The 27,717-nt window shown below is 53.7% G+C and overlaps 2 protein-coding genes across 4 annotated transcripts; both read right to left on the bottom strand.

Annotated features, from left to right (window-relative positions):
• Positions 1–100: 100 nt before the first annotated feature.
• On the bottom strand, positions 101–10,667 carry LOC149912874 (maestro heat-like repeat-containing protein family member 7). 2 transcript variants are annotated; one of them, XM_090131718.1, is made up of 19 exons: positions 10,357–10,667; positions 10,077–10,156; positions 9,745–9,870; positions 9,395–9,474; positions 9,057–9,168; positions 8,647–8,745; positions 8,289–8,393; positions 7,890–8,042; positions 7,608–7,759; positions 7,154–7,292; positions 6,149–6,300; positions 5,612–5,759; positions 5,021–5,158; positions 4,440–4,616; positions 3,714–3,869; positions 3,457–3,558; positions 3,242–3,344; positions 2,944–3,003; positions 101–2,677 (listed from the first exon to the last, which is right to left on the bottom strand). In XM_090131718.1, exons 1-19 carry the CDS (start codon positions 10,472–10,474, stop codon positions 2,529–2,531), a joined length of 2,349 nt encoding a protein of 782 aa, XP_089987844.1. In that variant the 5' UTR covers positions 10,475–10,667; the 3' UTR covers positions 101–2,528. The 2 variants fall into 2 exon arrangements, with proteins under 2 accessions (XP_089987844.1, XP_089987843.1); XM_090131717.1 differs by having other exon boundaries at positions 9,395–9,870.
• A 1,091-nt stretch (positions 10,668–11,758) lies between these two features.
• Positions 11,759–25,613, bottom strand: LOC149912873 (maestro heat-like repeat-containing protein family member 7). Of its 2 annotated transcripts, XM_090131716.1 has the most exons (19): positions 25,081–25,613; positions 24,801–24,880; positions 24,469–24,594; positions 24,119–24,198; positions 23,781–23,892; positions 23,371–23,469; positions 23,013–23,117; positions 22,614–22,766; positions 22,332–22,483; positions 21,878–22,016; positions 20,873–21,024; positions 20,336–20,483; positions 19,745–19,882; positions 19,164–19,340; positions 18,438–18,593; positions 18,181–18,282; positions 17,966–18,068; positions 17,668–17,727; positions 11,759–17,401 (listed from the first exon to the last, which is right to left on the bottom strand). In XM_090131716.1, the coding sequence occupies exons 1-19, from the start codon at positions 25,196–25,198 to the stop codon at positions 17,253–17,255; spliced, it is 2,349 nt and encodes a 782-aa protein (XP_089987842.1). In that variant the 5' UTR covers positions 25,199–25,613; the 3' UTR covers positions 11,759–17,252. The 2 variants fall into 2 exon arrangements, with proteins under 2 accessions (XP_089987842.1, XP_089987841.1); XM_090131715.1 differs by having other exon boundaries at positions 24,119–24,594.
• Positions 25,614–27,717: the final 2,104 nt, after the last annotated feature.

Here is a 27,717-nt window from a genome sequence, read left to right as displayed (position 1 = left end):
AGAGGCCGCAGGAGATACCTGAGGCCGTCCTCTTGCATTCTGGAGTCGAGCTCTGAAGAGGCTCTGAAGAGCATTATAGTATGACTGAAAAGGAGTGGGTTTGAGCTGCTCCCAGAGTAATCAATAGTACTGATACGCAGGTCCTTTTAGCACCTCGACTGCCGGTGCTAAGTGTTTAAAGGGAAGGTTCCCTCCACCCATCATGCCACCAGTGCCACTTGGAGTAAGTGACTTGCATTGATTACACAGTACGTTGTGGAGTTAGTTACATGAGCATGAAGGAGATACGAAGAAGTGACATGAAAACCCACTTCCGCAAGAGGAGCCCAGTTCCCTCAACCTTTCCTCATATGAGAAGTGCTCCAGCCCTCTGATCGTCTCAGTGGCCCTCCTCTGGACCCGCTCCAAGAACTCCACGTCCCTCCTGTACTGGGGGTCCTTTGTCTGGATGCAGAACTGCAGATGGAGCCTCACAAGATGTGAGCAGAGGGGGACAATCACCTCCCTCTCCCTGCTGGCCACCCCTTTCTTAATGCAGCCCAGAACACAGTTGGCCTTCTGGCCTGCAAGTGCACACTGCTGGCTCATGTCCAGCTTCTCGGCCACCAGGACCCCTGTTTTGATGACAGAGCACCATCCGTTAGGAAGACGCTGTTTTTAACATCTGGTCTTTGGACTGCTCTTGTCCAAAAGCTTTTGCTAGCAACCTTGTCATACTATGGAGATTTGCTATTGAGACAGAAAACTCAGAGTGCCAAAAGGAAGGGATTATTTCACAAGGTTATGCAGGAAGAAAAAGTCAGGATGAGTAGTAGGAAAGTCAGTAGCTCAAGGACACAGAGCGAGGATTTCTGTTACAAAGTAGGTTATTGCCACAGGTAGATGAGAGCTTAGCAAAATCTTGCCCTTCAATTGAATGCATGCTGTGTTTGCTCGTTTGGTAAATTGTGCAGCTCCGTGTATCTCTGATGGCAGTCTTTGCTTAGGCAGTCGCATCTACAGCCTGCCAACCCCTTCCCTCTCTATTCTTTATAGCCAAGCAAATGCCATCTATATGCAAAAGCCTGACCATTTACCATGTAGGCGGCCCACGATGCCATCCAAACTCCTTGCTCTCCTGTATCTCCTGCTTTCTATTTCTTTACCAGTGCCTGTAGTATTCCAACTCAGTCTCTCCTTCCTCAGTTCTTGTGCACAAGGGCCTTCCCACCAGAGTACCAAATCAGTTCATATGAGAAATTTCCTCAAGTGACTCTTCTCCCTACGCATTTACTCAACCTCCGTTTTGTTGATTTCATTAGTAGTAAAAATAATATTACTGTTATTTTAAGAGTTGTATGTCAGCAAAGAAGGTTTGCAGAATCATTCTTTGCCCCGTTTTGAAATGCAAACTGAAAACCAGAGATAGAGCTCTGAGTCTGGATTTCTGGGTCTCCCAGATATAAGAAAAGAAAAGATGTTTTTTTTCCCCTTGAAATACAAACCCATTTGTCTTATTCCACATGACGCTCATGCTCAGGCACACAGCACAACTGAGAAGCAGAAGCTTTGCTTCCCAGCACTTCAGCTTTGCAAGAAGCTAGGAGAACCATTACTTTCTTGCTTTGTATCTGTCACAGGCCCAGCAAAATGAGCAGGTATCTTGTTCAGGGCTGCGTACGTGTCCACCCATGAAGTTAGTCTTATTTTGTACACGGAGGGCGTAGTGGCCTTGACAGAGTTTGAAGAAAGGCCACGAGGTTCTTAGGAATGATGAATGCCGGTTTGGGATTTTTTTTTTTTATTTTTTTCAGTGGAACTGCATGCTGTTGCTGAGTGTCCAGTTCTCCAAAGGATCTGTATCTCCACCCGAGGCCTCTGGTCCCCCTGGAGAGAATCAACAGCATTTCCCAGCTGAGTATCGTCAGCAGACGTGCTGAGGATGCACTCCTACAGCCCACCGCTACAGAAACCTTGCACATAAGCTCAACTCGGGAGGACACCAAGGGAATGGCTTTGCAATCCGAGTCTTCTTTGTAAGGACAGATGTGACATACAAAATCAAACTCCATAAGGCATGTAAAGTTATATAGTAGGTATGTTTATTATGGTGCCGGGTGCGAGGGTGATGACTCCTAACTCGCACAACGAAACACTTGTTGGTTGCTTATTTATCACACCAAATCATACATATAGGTAAGATGACACAACAGGTGGGTTGAGCTTGCTTGAACAGTTCCAAGATGTCGTCATAATGTTCCAATTAGGTCGGGGAAATCATTATGATATGTTCCGCCTCTGCATGCATGCGTTCTGCTCTCTGGTGGTCACAGGCAGAGGTCTTCTCCAAGTCTTCTTCACAAAGGCTTTCTGGTGTACTTTTCGCCTTAGTCAGTCACTAACTACAGACCCAGTTCAACCAGCAGGTTCCTGTTCTTTGTTTCAAGATGTCTGTCAAGGAGCTCCTGGACTCCTTGCGTTGTTAAGGGGGTCTGTCTTGCATGACAGGAATGCGTGTCATGGCAATGTCACTGTTCTAGAATTACATTTCAGGTGGTTATGCAGGGGCAGCAGCAGAGTGCTGCGAGCCTGCTCCGTCCTGATGCCTCCTGCTGCCTTTGATGTCTCAGCATCTGTATTGTGTCGGCTGCCAGGGAACGGACTGCCAGACAGATGTCATCTTCCAAAGGCTGAAAGGCTGCAACAGAAGGAAACAGAACAGAGATGAAACCCACCAGCACCTCCTGACCGTACCATCGCGACTCATTGCTCTTCCAGGCCCAGAGTAGCATGTGAGACTGAGGGATCAGCTGGAAGCCACTGCTCAGGAGTGCCCTACCTGCCCCAGGAATGCTCCTCTGTCCCTGCAGCATTTCCTTGCAGCAGAGCAAGGCACAGCTGCATGCTGCCCAAGCTCAGCCCCCTGCCCCCCGCCCCAGCACACGCAGCACTGCCCTCACTCACCACTGCAGATTTCATTCAGCATTTCCTCACTTTGTTCCCCAGATTGCTGCACAGCCAGCCCTAGGGAAAGAGCTCCCGTCAGACGCCCACTCTCCAACACACTCCCCAGAGCACAAACTGCAGCCCAGCCAGCCCAGTTGATCCCCTCCCGTGCTGCAGGCAGGGATGGTGCCCGAGGGGGCACCTGAGCAAGGCACCCATTGGGGCTACTAGCACGAGCAGGCTGTATCCGGGGGCCGCAGGGCTACGCCTTGCTGCTAGGGCAGGGCCCAAAAAGGGACTCAGGGGTTGGGCTCACTGATGAATTTGACAGCTTCGCATCGCAAGGAGGTCTGAGAATCCTTCAGGTATGGCAGGCTCTGCCACAGGTATTCCTCCACTGTCCTCTTGTCCTGGTGCAGCTGGAGAAGAGCAGAAAGGCATGGGACTTGCAGAGCCTCCCCAGATGCAGGTGCAACCCCTCCTGCCAGCATCCCCTTTCCCCCAGCAAAAAGGTGGGGGCTGTGTCCTTACCAAACACCTCCTGATCGCTGCTATGTACTCCTGCCGGGCCCGGTGCTTGAGCTCCTTCCACTTCAGGAATTCTGCACAAGCCACGAGTGCTTCCCCAGATGCCTACACAACAATAGATGCAGGGAGATGGCACCACAGACACGCTTCCCAGCGTCTGAGTTCTTGCTGAACTCGCTCTCAATTCCCAGACCATCGCTGCCACCGCTGAGGTGTCAGCACATCCTTGCCTGCATTTTGGTCAGGTCTGTAATTTGTACCTGTGCTACTCTCGGGGTCTCGTCACTCATCTGAAATAGCAGAGGCAGCAGGGCCCTGCGCACAGCCTTCTTCATGTTTCCCTTCTTATACCACAGCACAGCGTCCATCGTATCTTTGAAGAGGCGGATGGAGCCTTCTCGCACTTCACTTGACACCTGAGGGGGAACACGCAGACCTCAGCAACGCACTCTCACTGCCCATGGCGAGCACGAGCGGAGGCGTGGCTGATGTGAAAGGAGATGCTTTGCAGTCACATTCTGCACCATGGCGCTGTGCAGTCGTGCAAAGCAGTGCAACAGGTTTCCAGCACAAGGTGCCTGTGCCCCCAGGCCCCCCAGCAGGTCAAAGCAGCGCTCCTCAAGAAAATCTTGTCAAGGAGACAGGGCTGGTCCTCGGCAGTGCCTCCAAGGCACACACTGCCCACTCAGCCTCCAGCTCCCTGCTGTGGCTCCTGGAGAGAATGCCTGGCACGGGTAGAGGAGGGAGCACTGGCGGGTCTGAAAGTACCCTTTGGCAGAAGATGCTTAGCACAGCAGCCAGGCTGGGCCCCAGCACAGGGGCCTCACATCACGAGGAACAACCAAGCTACGCTGCCAAGGACAAGGCCTGCTGGGCTGCAGAGCCCAGAAGACATCTCATTCTCGAGAGCTGGAGAAGCAAAGAAAGGAGAACGCCCTCTGGTCGAGCACCCACCCACGGAGATCAGCCTCCCACGGCAGACTTACATGATTAAAAAGAGGCAGAATCTTCTCAGCCAGCTCCAGAGCAATGGGACTGGCATGCCTCTTCTCCAGGTGGCGCACTACATTTCTGAAGATGTTCAGCACCTTCAGAGTAATGGGCGTGTTGGCAAACTGCTGGGTCTCCATGATGTCTGGAAGCAGGGCTCGTATGACACTTGCCTGTACAAAACACAGATTTCCTTCTCACCAAAAGGACAGTGGCCACCCTGGCCTAAAACCTCTGATTACAGAGCACCAGCTACACGCTTTGCTTGCTGGTAGCTGCCACAGGAATGGCAGCGGCAGACTATGGGCAGGCGTGCACTTATAGCGATGGGGAAGACAGGAGAAGGAGGGCAGGTGAGCAAGAACGCCATGGCCCCTGCTCGGCCACCGCCTTTTCCAACAGGCCCCCAGGTAACCCATCTGGAAAGCTCCTGGAAATCTCCCCAGGCAGCCACCAGGCCCCACCAGGCCATCACCCCGACTCCTGAGTCTCAGGCAACCCCAAGGCACAGTGTTGCCCTCCACTCCAGCGCCAGGCTCCTCAACAGGAGGGCTTAATTTGACTAGGTCCTGCTCACCATCTCAGATCTCTTGGACAGCAGGACCAGGCCTCTGAGCACCAGACAGAGCAGTGGCAGGCTTTCAATGTTCAGAAGCCTCTGCAGGACTGCAGGCTTACACAGCTCTTTCAGCATCTCTTCAGTAGGGTGCATCACCTGAAACAAAGGCAAGCAGTGAGAGCCAGGCAGAGGCAGCAGGACTCCCTGCACCCTGCAGCTCCTGGCTCTTCTTGCAGCTCAGGGCTGGGCACTGGGAGACACAGCGTGGCCTGGGGCAGCAGCGCCTTTGGAGGGCTCCACCATCCCTCTGTGCCCCAGGCCTAGCACTATGCAGGATGACTTTCTGGCCTGCTCCTCCTGCCCTCTGGCCTTCAGAAGCCTTTGAGGAGCAGGAGCTGGCACAAGAGAGGCACCAGCCGAGGGTGGCCACAGGCACTAAAGCCAGCTCAGCCTGCATGGAGGCAATGGCTCTCCCCAGCCCCAGCCGTGTCTCTGTTGCTGCAACAGCCCTGTCTCAGGTTTCCAGTCTGGGGAGCAAGGCAGGGGGAGGCGGGGAGCTGGGCAAAGAGAGCCCCGAAGGACAGCACGGTGCCTTGTCCAGTTACTCACAGTGAAGCGGAGGAGGCCCAACTCCGCTGTGGTGACATTAAATATCTCACACAACTGTTGGTCCTGGAGAACATTGCTGAGTTCATCCAAGATCCTCTCTGAAGATTCCAGCATGGGAAGCACACTGTTCCACATCTCCAGGGTAGCGCTGCAAAGAGCAATGCTGTGTCAGCAGGGCTGCCTCCGCCACAGCGCCATGGCTCACGCAGGCCCAGCAGGCCCCAGGCTGTGCTTCAGCCCGGGCCCTGCCACCCCGCGTGCTTGGGGAGGTCTGGTGGCCCGGCCTGGGCAAGCAGGAGGGGCTGAGGTGGCCTTCCCCGAGGGGCAGAGCAGAAGCCTGACGAGAGGCTGTGGGCTGCCTTGGTGGGTGTGAGCTGCTGCAGCCCTGAGGAAAGCACAGTGCGCTGGAAAGCACAGTGCGATGGAGCGCCTGCTCCTCGGGGGTGTCCTGCAGCTTTCCTTGGCTCTGGCAGCAGGAGCGTCTCTGAGCCCTGCTCTTCTCAGGGAACAAACACACGGGGCTGTCTGGGCTGGTACCTTTCACACTGGGGAAGGTCGATCAAAACACTCCTCAGGACCTCTCTGGGAAACTGGATGGTCAGACTGTCAAGCAGTGAGAAGAGCGTCTTTTGAGGTGATTTGCTGCTCCTTTCCAGGCTTCTCTGGATGGACCCCAGAATCTCTGGCACCTGTTGCAAGAACACGGGGAGAATGCTGCTGTCACTGCAGCCAATTGCACCCCAGCCACCGCTATTGCTGCCCTGCCCATTGCTCTTTGCTGGTTTCAGATGGCTTCAGATCACAAACAGCAGTGGAGGGAAGAGCATATCGTTGGCATGGCTGATGCAAAAGTAGATGCTTCAGAGTCACATTCTGCACAAAGGCGCTGTGCGGCCATGCACAAAGCAGTGCAACAGGTTTCCAGCACGGGGTGCCTGTGCCTCAAGTGCTTCCCCAGCCACCCCACCAGGTCGAAGCAGAGCTTCCCAGGCACCACACCACAGCTGAGACAGGGCTGGCCCTCAGCAATGACTTCAGGGCACTCACTGCCCATTTGGTGTCCGCATTTCTGCTGTGGCACCTGGAGAGAGTGCCTGCTGCTGCTGGTAGAAAAGGGAGCACTGGAGGGTCTGAAAGTAAGCCTTGGTAGAAGAAGCTTTGCACAGCGGCCAGGCTGGGCCCCTGCACGGAGGCCTCACATCACCGAGAACAACCAAGCTGTGCTGCCAGGCACAAGGCTTGCTCCTCCTGCCCTCGGACCAGCACAGACTCTTGCTCTCACGCCTTTGAAGAGCAATCGACCTTTGAGAAGCTGGCACAAAAATGGCACCATACATGGGTGGCCACGGGAACTTTCCCTCTCTGGCCCTGCAGCCTACTCAGCCTTGCGGAGGCCATGCCTCTCCCTAGCCTAAGCCACAGCCTCAACTCTGCCTCTGCCCTGCCCCAAGTTTCCAGCCTGGGGAGGAAGGCAGCGGGAGGCAGGGAGCTGGGCAAAGAGAGCCCTGAAGGACAGCACGATGCCTTGTCCGTGTAACTCACAGTCAGACGAAGGAAGCCCAGCCCCACTGTGATGATCGTGCATGGCTCTTCGTCCTGGAGAAGGCAGCGCAGTTCATCCAAGATTTTCTCTGAAGATTCCGGCATGGTAAGCACCATCTTCCAGATCTCCAGGGTAGCGCTGCAAAGAGGGAGCAATGCTGTGTCAACAGGGCTGCCTCAGCCACAGCGCCATGGCTCAGGCAGAACCAGCAGGCCCCAGGCTGTGCTGCAGCCCTGGCTCTGACACCTCGCGTGCTTGAGGAGGTCTGAGGACCCGGCCTGGGCAAGCAGGAGGGGCTGAGGTGGCCTTCCCCGAGGGGCAGGGCAGGAGCCTGACGAGAGGCTGTGGGCTGCCTTGGTGGGTGTGAGCTGCTGCAGCCCTGAGGGGTCCACTGGCACTGGAAAGCACAGTGCGATGGAGCGCCTGCTCCTCGGGGGTTGTCAGGGCTGGTACCTGTCACTGTGTGGTAGGTGGGTCAATACGCTTGTTAACACATCTCTGGGAAACTGGCATGCCAGCACGTCAAGCAGTGACGGGAGGATTGCCTGAACTGATGTGCTGCTGCTTTTCAGCTTTCTGCAGAGGTACCCCAGAATCTCTGGCACCTGTTGGGAGGACAGAAGGAGAAGGAGACAGAAGGAGATTTGCCCTGCTGCCACTGAGATTACTGCTCTTCCCAGTGCTCTGGCTTGACTTAAAGTGGCTACGGATGCCCAAGAGCATCTGAGCGCTTACTTCTGTTAGCCAGGTGCCAGGGTCTTTCAAAACCATATCCAGTATAATCCTGGCATACTCCTTGTCCTCAGAGCTGCAGTCAGCAATGGTCTTATCAAGGGTTATGAGGACGATGCCTGTAATCTGAGGAGTGCGGAGGAATCTTCTAAGCAGCTATGGTAGGAGGGAGAAAAGGGAGGGAAGACAAGTCAGACTGAGTGTGAGAACATAGTGTGGAGGGAGAAGACGAGAGGAAAAGGGCCAAAGAAGACACTTGCTTCAGGGCAGAAACATGCTGAGGGCCCCCACCTTGTCTCTCAGTGCCCAAGCTTGTCTCTCAGATACCCCTAAGCTGTAGAGGCAGCTCTGGGATGCAAAAAGAGGAAGAGGGAGCAGGCTGGAATGTTCACGTCTCCTTACCTGCTGCCTGAAAGTGCTGGCCATGAAACCGCAAAGCTTCCAGACCTGCTTCATAGCCCTCTCACGCACAATTCTGGCCCCGGAGAAGGTGAAGGACAGCAGCAACTGTGAGGAGAGGAGCTGCTGGTTAGCTGGGACTGCTGATGCCCACTCCAGCAGAAGCAGGTCTGCCGAGCTCCTGGCTGGAACCACGGCATCCATCCAGACTCAGGCACCCTGAGCTCGAGCCAAGCCCATCTTGGGGCTACTGCCACTGGGGCCGCTTGCCGGCTCCAGCTGCTGCCAGTGCCGTTTCCAAGGAGAGGGCTCAAATTCTACCAAAGGGACCTCTGGGGGCAGAGCTCTACAACAGACAGACCTCCAAGATACTCTGCAGCCAATTATTGACGCTGCTGATGGGATGGCTGGGATGGCTGTCTAGCATAATCTGCAGCATGTTGTCCATAGCATTCAGGGTCTGCAAAGAGAACAGTGGGTTTTGTGGAAGTCTTTCAGAGGTCGCTCTCACCACCAGGAGACTGCTGTGAACCCCTCTGGCTGCCAAGGAAGGACACTCACACCCAGGGGCTGCAGAGCCGCAAAGCTGCTGTGCACAGACCAGGCTTCAAGCACAGAGTGTTGCCGGGCCCAGGGCGTGAGAGGTAAGGAGTGAGGGGCAGCAAGGGCGGGAGCCTGCCCTGCAAGGATCTTTCTTAACCTCTGGACACAAAGAATCCAGGGAGCAGCCCAGAGGCCTGAGGTTCAGTAGTTGCACCTACTGGTACGTACATGGTTGTAGAGGCAAATGTTCAATTCCCTCCTTGGAGGAAGGTAGAAGATGACACTGCAGCACACGTTTAAGAGATGTAGCATTTCGTCTTCTGCAATTGCGTTCACTTCACTGCAAGTAGGGAGACCTTGATGTTAGGAGCAGTGCCTCGGTGCTGGGATGGATGGGGAGCCCTGCCAGGAGGCACCTCCTCCTCCACGGGGCTGGCCTGGGTCAGAGGACAGTCCTGATGCCACCAGCTCTGGGGCAAGAGCCAAGACCCAGCGGAGAGCTGTGTCAGGGCCACCAGGATCGAGCCCTGGGGATGTGCTGGCAAAACCAGGGGCTGGGCAGGTACCTCAAGGCAGCAATAGCATTCATGCAGTGGTATCTCAGGGCAGTGTTCAGCTGCTCCTTGGGCTCCTCGCACAGTAGAGCCTGCAAAGCACAACCGGGATGGCACCTGGCAGCCACCAGCACCCAGCACCAGCAAACCCGGCACCGGCTGGTAGGGCCTGAGTAGCCCCAGTGCCCCTTGACCAACACGGGCACCCAGATGCTGCTTTCCACCTCCACTGCTGAGGTCTCAGCAACACCTGGAGTCCCATCTGGGGCACATCGGTGTCCGTGCACAATTTCCCTGCCTCCCTCTCCCCTTGCCCTGTGCCCCTCACAGGGCGCAGATTCCTGGGTGCCATGTCCCCTCACCTCAATGTTCTCTGTCAGATTGTTTAGGAAGCAGAAGACATCCAGGCTGTCTGTCAAGCCCGTCTTTCCAGCGGTGCTGCACAGTGAGCAGATGCAGTTCAGGAACTGCATCTTCTGCACCAGATCCTGGCAGGCACACAAGAGACCAAGGAGTATGAGCACAGAGCGCCACGGTCAGAGGGACCGAGTGTTGCAGGGTGTGGCGCAGTGTGGCAGGCCCGCAGGGCAGCAGCCGCTCTGCCCAGCCAGCAGCCCTCCTGCAGCCTGAAGGCAGAGCCAGAAAGACCATCTGGAGATGCAGGCACAGCCAAGACGGAGATGGCTGCTATTACCTTTTCCTCGCTGATGACGTAGGCTTCAATGCAATCTATGGCCTCCTTTTCCATTTCATAAACAGGCAGCCAGTCATCATCTAACCAAGGAAGAGAGTGAGCAGCGCTGTAGAGGGGCCAAAGGCAGGCACAAGCAAAGGAAGGAGCTCTGCCCGCTCCAGCCCTGGGCCCGCTCCCCTGACACAGCCTGCCCGTGCCTGTCAGGACAAGGGGCCCTGGTGTCGAGCAGGGGGCACTCACTGCCCCAGCCCTGCCCACCCTGCTGGGGACCCTCACTCACCAGCATACAGTGGCTGCACCTCAGTCACCTGGTAGGGCTCCGGTGAAGGTCTTCTCTCCTGGGGAGCCCTACTCTCAGCCCAGGCCACCCTGGGTCGTTTAGGAGGTTTCCTCACCATCTCGTGCAGTGAGGGCTGAGGGTGGGGAGGGGGCAGCCGTGGGACTGCCAAGGGTAGAGTGAAACGACGTGGGCTGCGCTCGGGGGCTCCTCGCCAGACCCGCACACTCCTGCCCTGTCGCCTCGCTGTCCTGCCGGACACTGCGGGGCCGCCGTGTCGGTGCCGGCTATGCCTGGGTGTCACAGGGACGGGTCACAAAGGGCCCCACTGTGATCCGCTGCCCCGCCCGGGCGGGGCTGGTTCCGGGCCCCCGGTTGCAATGGCGTAGACCAGACTCCCCAGGGGGAGGGGATGTGTGCGCCTGCTTATCCAGAAAGCTTTGGAAGTGGGCCTGAGAGCAGCTGGACTGCCCAGGCTTTCCTGTTTCTACTGAGGCCAGAGATGGCTGCAGCAGGACAGAGGAGGAAGACGAAGACTCGCTGTCAGCTCACACGCTTGTGAGCTCCAAGGTCCTTATGATTTCTGAATCATAAAGATGGAAATGATAAGCTTCACACAGGAGATACAGTTCCGTGCCCTTATTTCTGTTTAGCTGACAATACACTGTCAAATAATTGGGAACACCGCACTCCAGGAAGGCATTTCCCTGCAATTGATCAGATAATTTTTTTTCTTCTTCTTCTTTTGTTTTATAATCTCTAAACAATACCCATCTGGGGAACGCGGTCTTTTAGAGATTTGGCCTTCTCTTGATGCCACCTGGGCAGGACTGCCGCAATGCCATTAAGTCGGCTTTGATACTTGTCTTCACCGCACCTCATACAGACATAGAAATCAAGTTAAACGGAACGGCTAATACTGATATTAAGGCTTAAGAAGCCTTACAGAGCCACAAAATGAGCAGAAGAGAATAATGAAAGATTTTAACTGAAGATCTGGTAACTTTGCAGAACATACATAAACTCTGGTTCTTTGGATTGTAGTTTGCCTGGGTTGGGACAATTTTTCATATTTTCAGATGGTCTGCTTGAAAACTAGATGGCTATTATTTGTAGGGAGTTTGGGGCTTCTGGTTTGTTTTTTTGGTTTTTTTTGGTGAATGAGGATGCAATAGCAATCTTTTCTCGGTTCTGTATAACCTGAGTGCCTAAATCATTTTTTATCCACCATATGTGAGCTTGCTGACGTGTAAAACCTCTAGCCACAAGCCTGTCACACAAAGACACACTGTCTCATAAGAAAATATTTTAAAAAGTGGTGCCTCTAATAAGAAATTTTGATGATGAAATTTTGATGATGCATGTCATTTTTTGGTTATAGCTTTATGTGCAGGCCTGTGCTAAATTGCTGTTCCATTCAACTGTTTGTAGCTGAACTCAAAGCCGACGAAGTAGACGCTGCTGACCCACTTTGTGGCGTTGTTAGCTACTGTAATGGAAAATTCAAATATGGAGAGATATGATTGGGGTGGAACACTTGATGCGGTGTGAAAGTAAATGCCTTCTTCAGAAAGATACGTGACAGCTGCTGGGCAACTGGCCAGGTTTTCCGTAGGACTGGTTTTCCTCAGAAAAAACTGGCCAAGTCACATCAGCAGGATCTGAAGACCATCCTTTCCATTACTGGAAACCCGTGGCTTCCTTGTTCTGCTCTGGTGTGTTTCACAAAATGCATGTATTTCACAGAATCACAGAATCATAGAATCACAGAATCACAAGGTTGGAAACGACCTATAAGATCACCTAGTCCAACTGTCTTCTCATGACCACTGCTACCACAAGCACTAACCCATATCTCACAGCGCCTCATCCAGACGCCTCTTGAACACTGCCAGGGATGGCGACTCCACCACCTCTCTGGGCAGGCAGTAAAGCAACAAGCAAAGCAATTTGCAGCAGTAAAGCAACATGCTCATATTGATTTAAATCTCTGACGTTTATTTAATGTATTTAAATAATGGGGAAAACACTGAAAACACAGAAATGGCAGCACTGGCCAGAACCAGCAAGACCCTTTTCGAGTTCTGGAGACAGCTGCATTTTAACGTTTTATATCAAGCTTTATGTCAACTATTTCGTGCTCAGAAGAGAAATAGTTCCCTTCTTCTGTGCTCTCTCTCACTGCACTATTCTTCTGTAGCTAGTTTGTCACGGGTTATCCTTAGATATAAGTCCGTGACAGGGGGCACAGGACCCGGGAAGAAGAGAGGAAAAAAAAAAGGCACGAACGGTTTGCCGCGACCCGGCCGGCCCCGGGCCACGTGCGCTCCGGGAGAGGCGGAAGGGCAGAGAGCTAGCCGGTAGTTTTAACAGAAAGAAAACACAACGACAACGATCTCAGGAGGAAGGGTAATTTACTGAATCTAACTAAACCAAACAAAACGAGAGAGACAAGAGTATCAAGAAATGAGAGTCAAACCACGATAGTGCGAGGGAAAGCACGTGCTTTCTCTGCGGCGAGCCGAGACGGCGGAGCCGGGCCAGATGGGGAGAGGCAGCCGCTCCGGGTCGTGTCCGCAGCTCCACCCCGCTGCCTCTGCCCGCCAGCTCGTCCGGGGATGCCGTCCCCTCCCCTCCCATCAGGATGCTCAAAGAGTCCACAGCAGTAAACGGAACCAGAACATTAACTCGTTAACTCCCACTGGTCCACATGATGTTCTGATGTGGAATACTGACAACAAAAATCACAAAACCACAACATAGTTCCAGGTCTGCATCTCTTGGCAGGCTAAAATCTTCACAGAATCACAGGGGTTGGAATGGACCTCAAGAGATCATCCAGTCCGGCCCCCCTGCTACAGCGGGATACCCTACTCAGGTAGGCATCCTGCCAGGCCTTGGATATCTCCATAGAAGGAGACTCCTCAGCCTCTCAGGGCAACCTGTGCCAGCGCTCCGTCACCCTTACCGTACAGAAGGTCTTCCACATGTTAGTATGGAACTTCCTATGTTCATCTTTTAGGCCATTACTCCTCATCCCCCAAGTTTAATCAGTGGCAGCTTATCCTGTTGTGGCAATTGTGGAGCACTGTCCTTCAATTTAAATAGCAGTTTCACTCCCCTGGCTGTGTGGAGAACACACACGATTGATGGAAGCCACCGTATTGCACCTCAGACCTCGCCTCACCTCACCTCACCTGCGTGTCAGGCTTTGTTTGCTAGACTCAGCCATCTTCCTTCTCACAGCACAGGATTTCTGTGCTCTGCATCCCTATGAAGCCTGCTTCTGCTCGAGTTCTGACTGTCTTTCTTGAAAATAAATGACCAGGAGGCTACTCTCTAATTTACTCGATCTAATATTTTTGTTCTCTGCCCTGCAGATCACCTGCATCCCCCGTCACTGACTACACGGCATTTTAAACCTCTTGTTTAGGTCAGCTGTGCCCAGCATTTAGGGCCAGCAGATAATCCTTCATCCACTGTGACAGAAGACACAAAAACTTGGTCCATACCTGCTGTAGACAAGCTGCTGTCCTACTTTAAAAAAACAAACAAACCAACCAACCAAAGCAAACAAACAAACAAAGAAAAACTGAAGCAAGCAAGAGAAACTGTTTCCAGAAAATAAGCCTGCGGTGCAAGAAGTAATCTACTGCCCTTCCAGAAACATATGGACAGACGTGTGTTCTCTGCCCTGAGGAAAGACTCGGGTAGCAGTCTTTATTGCCCGTTCCCATATGCAGACCCACACGGAAAGACTATCTATTTTCCCTTCTGCCCACCAGTTCACTTCAAATGCAGCCCATTTCAGATCTGTCGAGGCCTCCAGGCAGCAATATGGAAAACCCAAGTCAAGGTATTGAGCTCTGGTTGGAATGAGGAACTGATTTGAGCCAGGAGGAATGGCAAGAAGTTCAAAAGGAAACTCTTGTGTTGTTTGTTGTCTACAATTGCTGAGATTGTTCATACATGATATGGACATTTAGGTTTCAGTATAAACTGTACAATGACTTTGACCGATGAGATAGAATGGATTTTGACTGTTATTTCTGGCACGGGCCACGTTTTGCTCTGACTATATTCCATCCCGTCTGCATTTCTAGTCTTGCAGAATGCCTCCATAGCACTTATAAGTGGATAAGGTCACAGAAATGGAACACAAATATGAACCAAAGCGTATTTACATGTGTCTCGCTCCGATTTATAGGAGGCAGAGGAGGTTCTTTTAATATCTGTGGGGCACAGCAAAGGCTGAAAGGACCATGATCATGATTCACAGGAGGAGAACAACAGAGGCAACAATTAGAGGGGCCCTGCCCCCAGCCAGGGGGTGGAAAGGGATAATGGAGTGTACTGAACTGAGTGGATTCCATGGCGCAGCACATCAGAACCACAGAAATACGAGTGCACTGTGGGCACCGGTGCACAGTGCACTCTTAACACCCCTGAGTCACAAAGGCACAGCAGTAATTTATATTTCTGGAGTGACTGGGGGCTCCCAAGAGTTGACTGTGTTGGAGGCCAAAATAAGCCTCACTGGTAAAGACTGGCAAAAGCACTCTATTGAGACTGGCGCAGGCGCTCTGTGGATACTTGGTATTGATTTCCTCAGAAGGGGATGTTTTATGGAGCCCAGCGGGTACTGGTGGGCCTTTGGAACAGCTGCTGTAGACAGAAGATGTTAAGCAGCACAGATTGTTCTATGAGCTGGTTTTGCTATTAAGCGAAGCAAAGTGAAGGGACCCGCACAGGAAATTCAGTTCTTAGGCGTAACTTGGCAAGACGGGCATTGTCACATCCCAGCAGATGCGGTCAACAAGATTACAGCTGTGTCTCCCCGCTCTTGTAAGAAAGAGCCGTGATCTCTTCTGGGCACAGTGGGCTTTTGGAGAATGCGTGTTCTGAACTATAGCCTCACTGTAAGACCTCTTCATCAGGTGATGCAGAAGAAGAAGAATTTTAGGTGGGGCCCCAGTCAGCAGGAGGCTTTTGAGCAAATTAAACAGGAGATAGGCAGAGCTGTGACCGTGGGGCCAGTAAGGATGGGACATGATGTAAAAAACATCCTCTAGACTGCTGTTGGAGAGAGGCCACAGGAGATACCTGAGGCCGTCCTCTTGCATTCTGGAGTCGAGCACTCACAGGCTCTGAAGAGCATTATAGTATGACTGAAAAGGAGTGGGTAGGAAAGTCAGTAGCTCAAGGACACAGAGCGAGGATTTCTGTTACAAAGTAGGTTATTGCCACAGGTAGATGAGAGCTTAGCAAAATCTTGCCCTTCAATTGAATGCATGCTGTGTTTGCTCGTTTGGTAAACTGTGCAGCTCCGTGTATCTCTGATGGCAGTCTTTGCTTAGGCAGTCGCATCTACAGCCTGCCAACCCCTTCCCTCTCTATTCTTTATAGCCAAGCAAATGCCATCTATATGCAAAAGCCTGACCATTTACCATGTAGGCGGCCCACGATGCCATCCAAACTCCTTGCTCTCCTGTATCTCCTGCTTTCTATTTCTTTACCAGTGCCTGTAGTATTCCAACTCAGTCTCTCCTTCCTCAGTTCTTGTGCACAAGGGCCTTCCCACCAGAGTACCAAATCAGTTCATATGAGAAATTTCCTCAAGTGACTCTTCTCCCTACGCATTTACTCAACCTCCGTTTTGTTGATTTCATTAGTAGTAAAAATAATATTACTGTTATTTTAAGAGTTGTATGTCAGCAAAGAAGGTTTGCAGAATCATTCTTTGCCCCGTTTTGAAATGCAAACTGAAAACCAGAGATAGAGCTCTGAGTCTGGATTTCTGGGTCTCCCAGATATAAGAAAAGAAAAGATGTTTTTTTTCCCCTTGAAATACAAACCCATTTGTCTTATTCCACATGACGCTCATGCTCAGGCACACAGCACAACTGAGAAGCAGAAGCTTTGCTTCCCAGCACTTCAGCTTTGCAAGAAGCTAGGAGAACCATTACTTTCTTGCTTTGTATCTGTCACAGGCCCAGCAAAATGAGCAGGTATCTTGTTCAGGGCTGCGTACGTGTCCACCCATGAAGTTAGTCTTATTTTGTACACGGAGGGCGTAGTGGCCTTGACAGAGTTTGAAGAAAGGCCACGAGGTTCTTAGGAATGATGAATGCCGGTTTGGGATTTTTTTTTTTTATTTTTTTCAGTGGAACTGCATGCTGTTGCTGAGTGTCCAGTTCTCCAAAGGATCTGTATCTCCACCCGAGGCCTCTGGTCCCCCTGGAGAGAATCAACAGCATTTCCCAGCTGAGTATCGTCAGCAGACGTGCTGAGGATGCACTCCTACAGCCCACCGCTACAGAAACCTTGCACATAAGCTCAACTCGGGAGGACACCAAGGGAATGGCTTTGCAATCCGAGTCTTCTTTGTAAGGACAGATGTGACATACAAAATCAAACTCCATAAGGCATGTAAAGTTATATAGTAGGTATGTTTATTATGGTGCCGGGTGCGAGGGTGATGACTCCTAACTCGCACAACGAAACACTTGTTGGTTGCTTATTTATCACACCAAATCATACATATAGGTAAGATGACACAACAGGTGGGTTGAGCTTGCTTGAACAGTTCCAAGATGTCGTCATAATGTTCCAATTAGGTCGGGGAAATCATTATGATATGTTCCGCCTCTGCATGCATGCGTTCTGCTCTCTGGTGGTCACAGGCAGAGGTCTTCTCCAAGTCTTCTTCACAAAGGCTTTCTGGTGTACTTTTCGCCGTAGTCAGTCACTAACTACAGACCCAGTTCAACCAGCAGGTTCCTGTTCTTTGTTTCAAGATGTCTGTCAAGGAGCTCCTGGACTCCTTGCGTTGTTAAGGGGGTCTGTCTTGCATGACAGGAATGCGTGTCATGGCAATGTCACTGTTCTAGAATTACATTTCAGGTGGTTATGCAGGGGCAGCAGCAGAGTGCTGCGAGCCTGCTCCGTCCTGATGCCTCCTGCTGCCTTTGATGTCTCAGCATCTGTATTGTGTCGGCTGCCAGGGAACGGACTGCCAGACAGATGTCATCTTCCAAAGGCTGAAAGGCTGCAACAGAAGGAAACAGAACAGAGATGAAACCCACCAGCACCTCCTGACCGTACCATCGCGACTCATTGCTCTTCCAGGCCCAGAGTAGCATGTGAGACTGAGGGATCAGCTGGAAGCCACTGCTCAGGAGTGCCCTACCTGCCCCAGGAATGCTCCTCTGTCCCTGCAGCATTTCCTTGCAGCAGAGCAAGGCACAGCTGCATGCTGCCCAAGCTCAGCCCCCTGCCCCCCGCCCCAGCACACGCAGCACTGCCCTCACTCACCACTGCAGATTTCATTCAGCATTTCCTCACTTTGTTCCCCAGATTGCTGCACAGCCAGCCCTAGGGAAAGAGCTCCCGTCAGACGCCCACTCTCCAACACACTCCCCAGAGCACAAACTGCAGCCCAGCCAGCCCAGTTGATCCCCTCCCGTGCTGCAGGCAGGGATGGTGCCCGAGGGGGCACCTGAGCAAGGCACCCATTGGGGCTACTAGCACGAGCAGGCTGTATCCGGGGGCCGCAGGGCTACGCCTTGCTGCTAGGGCAGGGCCCAAAAAGGGACTCAGGGGTTGGGCTCACTGATGAATTTGACAGCTTCGCATCGCAAGGAGGTCTGAGAATCCTTCAGGTATGGCAGGCTCTGCCACAGGTATTCCTCCACTGTCCTCTTGTCCTGGTGCAGCTGGAGAAGAGCAGAAAGGCATGGGACTTGCAGAGCCTCCCCAGATGCAGGTGCAACCCCTCCTGCCAGCATCCCCTTTCCCCCAGCAAAAAGGTGGGGGCTGTGTCCTTACCAAACACCTCCTGATCGCTGCTATGTACTCCTGCCGGGCCCGGTGCTTGAGCTCCTTCCACTTCAGGAATTCTGCACAAGCCACGAGTGCTTCCCCAGATGCCTACACAACAATAGATGCAGGGAGATGGCACCACAGACACGCTTCCCAGCGTCTGAGTTCTTGCTGAACTCGCTCTCAATTCCCAGACCATCGCTGCCACCGCTGAGGTGTCAGCACATCCTTGCCTGCATTTTGGTCAGGTCTGTAATTTGTACCTGTGCTACTCTCGGGGTCTCGTCACTCATCTGAAATAGCAGAGGCAGCAGGGCCCTGCGCACAGCCTTCTTCATGTTTCCCTTCTTATACCACAGCACAGCGTCCATCGTATCTTTGAAGAGGCGGATGGAGCCTTCTCGCACTTCACTTGACACCTGAGGGGGAACACGCAGACCTCAGCAACGCACTCTCACTGCCCATGGCGAGCACGAGCGGAGGCGTGGCTGATGTGAAAGGAGATGCTTTGCAGTCACATTCTGCACCATGGCGCTGTGCAGTCGTGCAAAGCAGTGCAACAGGTTTCCAGCACAAGGTGCCTGTGCCCCCAGGCCCCCCAGCAGGTCAAAGCAGCGCTCCTCAAGAAAATCTTGTCAAGGAGACAGGGCTGGTCCTCGGCAGTGCCTCCAAGGCACACACTGCCCACTCAGCCTCCAGCTCCCTGCTGTGGCTCCTGGAGAGAATGCCTGGCACGGGTAGAGGAGGGAGCACTGGCGGGTCTGAAAGTACCCTTTGGCAGAAGATGCTTAGCACAGCAGCCAGGCTGGGCCCCAGCACAGGGGCCTCACATCACGAGGAACAACCAAGCTACGCTGCCAAGGACAAGGCCTGCTGGGCTGCAGAGCCCAGAAGACATCTCATTCTCGAGAGCTGGAGAAGCAAAGAAAGGAGAACGCCCTCTGGTCGAGCACCCACCCACGGAGATCAGCCTCCCACGGCAGACTTACATGATTAAAAAGAGGCAGAATCTTCTCAGCCAGCTCCAGAGCAATGGGACTGGCATGCCTCTTCTCCAGGTGGCGCACTACATTTCTGAAGATGTTCAGCACCTTCAGAGTAATGGGCGTGTTGGCAAACTGCTGGGTCTCCATGATGTCTGGAAGCAGGGCTCGTATGACACTTGCCTGTACAAAACACAGATTTCCTTCTCACCAAAAGGACAGTGGCCACCCTGGCCTAAAACCTCTGATTACAGAGCACCAGCTACACGCTTTGCTTGCTGGTAGCTGCCACAGGAATGGCAGCGGCAGACTCTGGGCAGGCGTGCACTTATAGCGATGGGGAAGACAGGAGAAGGAGGGCAGGTGAGCAAGAACGCCATGGCCCCTGCTCGGCCACCGCCTTTTCCAACAGGCCCCCAGGTAACCCATCTGGAAAGCTCCTGGAAATCTCCCCAGGCAGCCACCAGGCCCCACCAGGCCATCACCCCGACTCCTGAGTCTCAGGCAACCCCAAGGCACAGTGTTGCCCTCCACTCCAGCGCCAGGCTCCTCAACAGGAGGGCTTAATTTGACTGGGTCCTGCTCACCATCTCAGATCTCTTGGACAGCAGGACCAGGCCTCTGAGCACCAGACAGAGCAGTGGCAGGCTTTCAATGTTCAGAAGCCTCTGCAGGACTGCAGGCTTACACAGCTCTTTCAGCATCTCTTCAGTAGGGTGCATCACCTGAAACAAAGGCAAGCAGTGAGAGCCAGGCAGAGGCAGCAGGACTCCCTGCACCCTGCAGCTCCTGGCTCTTCTTGCAGCTCAGGGCTGGGCACTGGGAGACACAGCGTGGCCTGGGGCAGCAGCGCCTTTGGAGGGCTCCACCATCCCTCTGTGCCCCAGGCCTAGCACTATGCAGGATGACTTTCTGGCCTGCTCCTCCTGCCCTCTGGCCTTCAGAAGCCTTTGAGGAGCAGGAGCTGGCACAAGAGAGGCACCAGCCGAGGGTGGCCACAGGCACTAAAGCCAGCTCAGCCTGCATGGAGGCAATGGCTCTCCCCAGCCCCAGCCGTGGCTCTGTTGCTGCAACAGCCCTGTCTCAGGTTTCCAGTCTGGGGAGCAAGGCAGGGGGAGGCGGGGAGCTGGGCAAAGAGAGCCCCGAAGGACAGCACGGTGCCTTGTCCAGTTACTCACAGTGAAGCGGAGGAGGCCCAACTCCGCTGTGGTGACATTAAATATCTCACACAACTGTTGGTCCTGGAGAACATTGCTGAGTTCATCCAAGATCCTCTCTGAAGATTCCAGCATGGGAAGCACACTGTTCCACATCTCCAGGGTAGCGCTGCAAAGAGCAATGCTGTGTCAGCAGGGCTGCCTCCGCCACAGCACCATGGCTCACGCAGGCCCAGCAGGCCCCAGGCTGTGCTTCAGCCCGGGCCCTGCCACCCCGCGTGCTTGGGGAGGTCTGGTGGCCCGGCCTGGGCAAGCAGGAGGGGCTGAGGTGGCCTTCCCCGAGGGGCAGAGCAGAAGCCTGACGAGAGGCTGTGGGCTGCCTTGGTGGGTGTGAGCTGCTGCAGCCCTGAGGAAAGCACAGTGCGCTGGAAAGCACAGTGCGATGGAGCGCCTGCTCCTCGGGGGTGTCCTGCAGCTTTCCTTGGCTCTGGCAGCAGGAGCGTCTCTGAGCCCTGCTCTTCTCAGGGAACAAACACACGGGGCTGTCTGGGCTGGTACCTTTCACACTGGGGAAGGTCGATCAAAACACTCCTCAGGACCTCTCTGGGAAACTGGATGGTCAGACTGTCAAGCAGTGAGAAGAGCGTCTTTTGAGGTGATTTGCTGCTCCTTTCCAGGCTTCTCTGGATGGACCCCAGAATCTCTGGCACCTGTTGCAAGAACACGGGGAGAATGCTGCTGTCACTGCAGCCAATTGCACCCCAGCCACCGCTATTGCTGCCCTGCCCATTGCTCTTTGCTGGTTTCAGATGGCTTCAGATCACAAACAGCAGTGGAGGGAAGAGCATATCGTTGGCATGGCTGATGCAAAAGTAGATGCTTCAGAGTCACATTCTGCACAAAGGCGCTGTGCGGCCATGCACAAAGCAGTGCAACAGGTTTCCAGCACGGGGTGCCTGTGCCTCAAGTGCTTCCCCAGCCACCCCACCAGGTCGAAGCAGAGCTTCCCAGGCACCACACCACAGCTGAGACAGGGCTGGCCCTCAGCAATGACTTCAGGGCACTCACTGCCCATTTGGTGTCCGCATTTCTGCTGTGGCACCTGGAGAGAGTGCCTGCTGCTGCTGGTAGAAAAGGGAGCACTGGAGGGTCTGAAAGTAAGCCTTGGTAGAAGAAGCTTTGCACAGCGGCCAGGCTGGGCCCCTGCACGGAGGCCTCACATCACCGAGAACAACCAAGCTGCGCTGCCAGGCACAAGGCTTGCTCCTCCTGCCCTCGGACCAGCACAGACTCTTGCTCTCACGCCTTTGAAGAGCAATCGACCTTTGAGAAGCTGGCACAAAAATGGCACCATACATGGGTGGCCACGGGAACTTTCCCTCTCTGGCCCTGCAGCCTACTCAGCCTTGCGGAGGCCATGCCTCTCCCTAGCCTAAGCCACAGCCTCAACTCCGCCTCTGCCCTGCCCCAAGTTTCCAGCCTGGGGAGGAAGGCAGCGGGAGGCAGGGAGCTGGGCAAAGAGAGCCCTGAAGGACAGCACGATGCCTTGTCCGTGTAACTCACAGTCAGACGAAGGAAGCCCAGCCCCACTGTGATGATCGTGCATGGCTCTTCGTCCTGGAGAAGGCAGCGCAGTTCATCCAAGATTTTCTCTGAAGATTCCGGCATGGTAAGCACCATCTTCCAGATCTCCAGGGTAGCGCTGCAAAGAGAGAGCAATGCTGTGTCAACAGGGCTGCCTCAGCCACAGCGCCATGGCTCAGGCAGAACCAGCAGGCCCCAGGCTGTGCTGCAGCCCTGGCTCTGACACCTCGCGTGCTTGAGGAGGTCTGAGGACCCGGCCTGGGCAAGCAGGAGGGGCTGAGGTGGCCTTCCCCGAGGGGCAGGGCAGGAGCCTGACGAGAGGCTGTGGGCTGCCTTGGTGGGTGTGAGCTGCTGCAGCCCTGAGGGGTCCACTGGCACTGGAAAGCACAGTGCGATGGAGCGCCTGCTCCTCGGGGGTTGTCAGGGCTGGTACCTGTCACTGTGTGGTAGGTGGGTCAATACGCTTGTTAACACATCTCTGGGAAACTGGCATGCCAGCACGTCAAGCAGTGACGGGAGGATTGCCTGAACTGATGTGCTGCTGCTTTTCAGCTTTCTGCAGAGGTACCCCAGAATCTCTGGCACCTGTTGGGAGGACAGAAGGAGAAGGAGACAGAAGGAGATTTGCCCTGCTGCCACTGAGATTACTGCTCTTCCCAGTGCTCTGGCTTGACTTAAAGTGGCTACGGATGCCCAAGAGCATCTGAGCGCTTACTTCTGTTAGCCAGGTGCCAGGGTCTTTCAAAACCATATCCAGTATAATCCTGGCATACTCCTTGTCCTCAGAGCTGCAGTCAGCAATGGTCTTATCAAGGGTTATGAGGACGATGCCTGTAATCTGAGGAGTGCGGAGGAATCTTCTAAGCAGCTATGGTAGGAGGGAGAAAAGGGAGGGAAGACAAGTCAGACTGAGTGTGAGAACATAGTGTGGAGGGAGAAGACGAGAGGAAAAGGGCCAAAGAAGACACTTGCTTCAGGGCAGAAACATGCTGAGGGCCCCCACCTTGTCTCTCAGTGCCCAAGCTTGTCTCTCAGATACCCCTAAGCTGTAGAGGCAGCTCTGGGATGCAAAAAGAGGAAGAGGGAGCAGGCTGGAATGTTCACGTCTCCTTACCTGCTGCCTGAAAGTGCTGGCCATGAAACCGCAAAGCTTCCAGACCTGCTTCATAGCCCTCTCACGCACAATTCTGGCCCCGGAGAAGGTGAAGGACAGCAGCAACTGTGAGGAGAGGAGCTGCTGGTTAGCTGGGACTGCTGATGCCCACTCCAGCAGAAGCAGGTCTGCCGAGCTCCTGGCTGGAACCACGGCATCCATCCAGACTCAGGCACCCTGAGCTCGAGCCAAGCCCATCTTGGGGCTACTGCCACTGGGGCCGCTTGCCGGCTCCAGCTGCTGCCAGTGCCGTTTCCAAGGAGAGGGCTCAAATTCTACCAAAGGGACCTCTGGGGGCAGAGCTCTACAACAGACAGACCTCCAAGATACTCTGCAGCCAATTATTGACGCTGCTGATGGGATGGCTGGGATGGCTGTCTAGCATAATCTGCAGCATGTTGTCCATAGCATTCAGGGTCTGCAAAGAGAACAGTGGGTTTTGTGGAAGTCTTTCAGAGGTCGCTCTCACCACCAGGAGACTGCTGTGAACCCCTCTGGCTGCCAAGGAAGGACACTCACACCCAGGGGCTGCAGAGCCGCAAAGCTGCTGTGCACAGACCAGGCTTCAAGCACAGAGTGTTGCCGGGCCCAGGGCGTGAGAGGTAAGGAGTGAGGGGCAGCAAGGGCGGGAGCCTGCCCTGCAAGGATCTTTCTTAACCTCTGGACACAAAGAATCCAGGGAGCAGCCCAGAGGCCTGAGGTTCAGTAGTTGCACCTACTGGTACGTACATGGTTGTAGAGGCAAATGTTCAATTCCCTCCTTGGAGGAAGGTAGAAGATGACACTGCAGCACACGTTTAAGAGATGTAGCATTTCGTCTTCTGCAATTGCGTTCACTTCACTGCAAGTAGGGAGACCTTGATGTTAGGAGCAGTGCCTCGGTGCTGGGATGGATGGGGAGCCCTGCCAGGAGGCACCTCCTCCTCCACGGGGCTGGCCTGGGTCAGAGGACAGTCCTGATGCCACCAGCTCTGGGGCAAGAGCCAAGACCCAGCGGAGAGCTGTGTCAGGGCCACCAGGATCGAGCCCTGGGGATGTGCTGGCAAAACCAGGGGCTGGGCAGGTACCTCAAGGCAGCAATAGCATTCATGCAGTGGTATCTCAGGGCAGTGTTCAGCTGCTCCTTGGGCTCCTCGCACAGTAGAGCCTGCAAAGCACAACCGGGATGGCACCTGGCAGCCACCAGCACCCAGCACCAGCAAACCCGGCACCGGCTGGTAGGGCCTGAGTAGCCCCAGTGCCCCTTGACCAACACGGGCACCCAGATGCTGCTTTCCACCTCCACTGCTGAGGTCTCAGCAACACCTGGAGTCCCATCTGGGGCACATCGGTGTCCGTGCACAATTTCCCTGCCTCCCTCTCCCCTTGCCCTGTGCCCCTCACAGGGCGCAGATTCCTGGGTGCCATGTCCCCTCACCTCAATGTTCTCTGTCAGATTGTTTAGGAAGCAGAAGACATCCAGGCTGTCTGTCAAGCCCGTCTTTCCAGCGGTGCTGCACAGTGAGCAGATGCAGTTCAGGAACTGCATCTTCTGCACCAGATCCTGGCAGGCACACAAGAGACCAAGGAGTATGAGCACAGAGCGCCACGGTCAGAGGGACCGAGTGTTGCAGGGTGTGGCGCAGTGTGGCAGGCCCGCAGGGCAGCAGCCGCTCTGCCCAGCCAGCAGCCCTCCTGCAGCCTGAAGGCAGAGCCAGAAAGACCATCTGGAGATGCAGGCACAGCCAAGACGGAGATGGCTGCTATTACCTTTTCCTCGCTGATGACGTAGGCTTCAATGCAATCTATGGCCTCCTTTTCCATTTCATAAACAGGCAGCCAGTCATCATCTAACCAAGGAAGAGAGTGAGCAGCGCTGTAGAGGGGCCAAAGGCAGGCACAAGCAAAGGAAGGAGCTCTGCCCGCTCCAGCCCTGGGCCCGCTCCCCTGACACAGCCTGCCCGTGCCTGTCAGGACAAGGGGCCCTGGTGTCGAGCAGGGGGCACTCACTGCCCCAGCCCTGCCCACCCTGCTGGGGACCCTCACTCACCAGCATACAGTGGCTGCACCTCAGTCACCTGGTAGGGCTCCGGTGAAGGTCTTCTCTCCTGGGGAGCCCTACTCTCAGCCCAGGCCACCCTGGGTCGTTTAGGAGGTTTCCTCACCATCTCGTGCAGTGAGGGCTGAGGGTGGGGAGGGGGCAGCCGTGGGACTGCCAAGGGTAGAGTGAAACGACGTGGGCTGCGCTCGGGGGCTCCTCGCCAGACCCGCACACTCCTGCCCTGTCGCCTCGCTGTCCTGCCGGACACTGCGGGGCCGCCGTGTCGGTGCCGGCTATGCCTGGGTGTCACAGGGACGGGTCACAAAGGGCCCCACTGTGACCCGCTGCCCCGCCCGGGCGGGGCTGGTTCCGGGCCCCCGGTTGCAATGGCGTAGACCAGACTCCCCAGGGGGAGGGGATGTGTGCGCCTGCTTATCCAGAAAGCTTTGGAAGTGGGCCTGAGAGCAGCTGGACTGCCCAGGCTTTCCTGTTTCTACTGAGGCCAGAGATGGCTGCAGCAGGACAGAGGAGGAAGACGAAGACTCGCTGTCAGCTCACACGCTTGTGACCTCCAAGGTCCTTATGATTTCTGAATCATAAAGATGGAAATGATAAGCTTCACACAGGAGATACAGTTCCGTGCCCTTATTTCTGTTTAGCTGACAATACACTGTCAAATAATTGGGAACACCGCACTCCAGGAAGGCATTTCCCTGCACTTGATCAGATAATTTTTTTTCTTCTTCTTCTTTTGTTTTATAATCTCTAAACAATACCCATCTGGGGAACGCGGTCTTTTAGAGATTTGGCCTTCTCTTGATGCCACCTGGGCAGGACTGCCGCAATGCCATTAAGTCGGCTTTGATACTTGTCTTCACCGCACCTCATACAGACATAGAAATCAAGTTAAACGGAACGGCTAATACTGATATTAAGGCTTAAGAAGCCTTACAGAGCCACAAAATGAGCAGAAGAGAATAATGAAAGATTTTAACTGAAGATCTGGTAACTTTGCAGAACATACATAAACTCTGGTTCTTTGGATTGTAGTTTGCCTGGGTTGGGACAATTTTTCATATTTTCAGATGGTCTGCTTGAAAACTAGATGGCTATTATTTGTAGGGAGTTTGGGGCTTCTGGTTTGTTTTTTTGGTTTTTTTTGGTGAATGAGGATGCAATAGCAATCTTTTCTCGGTTCTGTATAACCTGAGTGCCTAAATCATTTTTTATCCACCATATGTGAGCTTGCTGACGTGTAAAACCTCTAGCCACAAGCCTGTCACACAAAGACACACTGTCTCATAAGAAAATATTTTAAAAAGTGGTGCCTCTAATAAGAAATTTTGATGATGAAATTTTGATGATGCATGTCATTTTCTGGTTATAGCTTTATGTGCAGGCCTGTGCTAAATTGCTGTTCCATTCAACTGTTTGTAGCTGAACTCAAAGCCGACGAAGTAGACGCTGCTGACCCACTTTGTGGCGTTGTTAGCTACTGTAATGGAAAATTCAAATATGGAGAGATATGATTGGGGTGGAACACTTGATGCGGTGTGAAAGTAAATGCCTTCTTCAGAAAGATACGTGACAGCTGCTGGGCAACTGGCCAGGTTTTCCGTAGGACTGGTTTTCCTCAGAAAAAACTGGCCAAGTCACATCAGCAGGATCTGAAGACCATCCTTTCCATTACTGGAAACCCGTGGCTTCCTTGTTCTGCTCTGGTGTGTTTCACAAAATGCATGTATTTCACAGAATCACAGAATCATAGAATCACAGAATCACAAGGTTGGAAACGACCTATAAGATCACCTAGTCCAACTGTCTTCTCATGACCACTGCTACCACAAGCACTAACCCATATCTCACAGCGCCTCATCCAGACGCCTCTTGAACACTGCCAGGGATGGCGACTCCACCACCTCTCTGGGCAGGCAGTAAAGCAACAAGCAAAGCAATTTGCAGCAGTAAAGCAACATGCTCATATTGATTTAAATCTCTGACGTTTATTTAATGTATTTAAATAATGGGGAAAACACTGAAAACACAGAAATGGCAGCACTGGCCAGAACCAGCAAGACCCTTTTCGAGTTCTGGAGACAGCTGCATTTTAACGTTTTATATCAAGCTTTATGTCAACTATTTCGTGCTCAGAAGAGAAATAGTTCCCTTCTTCTGTGCTCTCTCTCACTGCACTATTCTTCTGTAGCTAGTTTGTCACGGGTTATCCTTAGATATAAGTCCGTGACAGGGGGCACAGGACCCGGGAAGAAGAGAGGAAAAAAAAAAGGCACGAACGGTTTGCCGCGACCCGGCCGGCCCCGGGCCACGTGCGCTCCGGGAGAGGCGGAAGGGCAGAGAGCTAGCCGGTAGTTTTAACAGAAAGAAAACACAACGACAACGATCTCAGGAGGAAGGGTAATTTACTGAATCTAACTAAACCAAACAAAACGAGAGAGACAAGAGTATCAAGAAATGAGAGTCAAACCACGATAGTGCGAGGGAAAGCACGTGCTTTCTCTGCGGCGAGCCGAGACGGCGGAGCCGGGCCAGATGGGGAGAGGCAGCCGCTCCGGGTCGTGTCCGCAGCTCCACCCCGCTGCCTCTGCCCGCCAGCTCGTCCGGGGATGCCGTCCCCTCCCCTCCCAT

Source organism: Phasianus colchicus, chromosome Z (genome assembly GCF_987193195.1).
Source record: "Phasianus colchicus chromosome Z, bPhaCol1.hap1.1, whole genome shotgun sequence".
NCBI lineage: Eukaryota > Metazoa > Chordata > Aves > Galliformes > Phasianidae > Phasianus > Phasianus colchicus.
Note: the sequence above shows the minus strand (reverse complement) of the source record. Positions and strands in the feature narration are given on the sequence as shown.

What these genes read in the sequence shown, in the direction of transcription:
- LOC149912874 (XM_090131717.1), bottom strand. Translation starts at nt 10,474, where the DNA reads ATGGTGAGGAAACCTCCTAAACGACCCAGGGTGGCCTGGGCTGAGAGT. An exon ending in CTGGCACCTGGCTAACAGAA is followed by an intron (nt 7,760 to 7,889) that starts GTAAGCGCTCAG and finishes TCCTCCCAACAG; the next exon opens with GTGCCAGAGATTCTGGGGTA. An exon ending in AGACCCCGAGAGTAGCACAG is followed by an intron (nt 3,559 to 3,713) that starts GTACAAATTACA and finishes ATTGTTGTGTAG; the next exon opens with GCATCTGGGGAAGCACTCGT.
- LOC149912873 (XM_090131715.1), bottom strand. Translation starts at nt 25,198, where the DNA reads ATGGTGAGGAAACCTCCTAAACGACCCAGGGTGGCCTGGGCTGAGAGT. An exon ending in CACCTACCACACAGTGACAG is followed by an intron (nt 22,017 to 22,331) that starts GTACCAGCCCTG and finishes CTCTCTTTGCAG; the next exon opens with CGCTACCCTGGAGATCTGGA. An exon ending in CAGCGATCAGGAGGTGTTTG is followed by an intron (nt 18,069 to 18,180) that starts GTAAGGACACAG and finishes GCTCTTCTCCAG; the next exon opens with CTGCACCAGGACAAGAGGAC.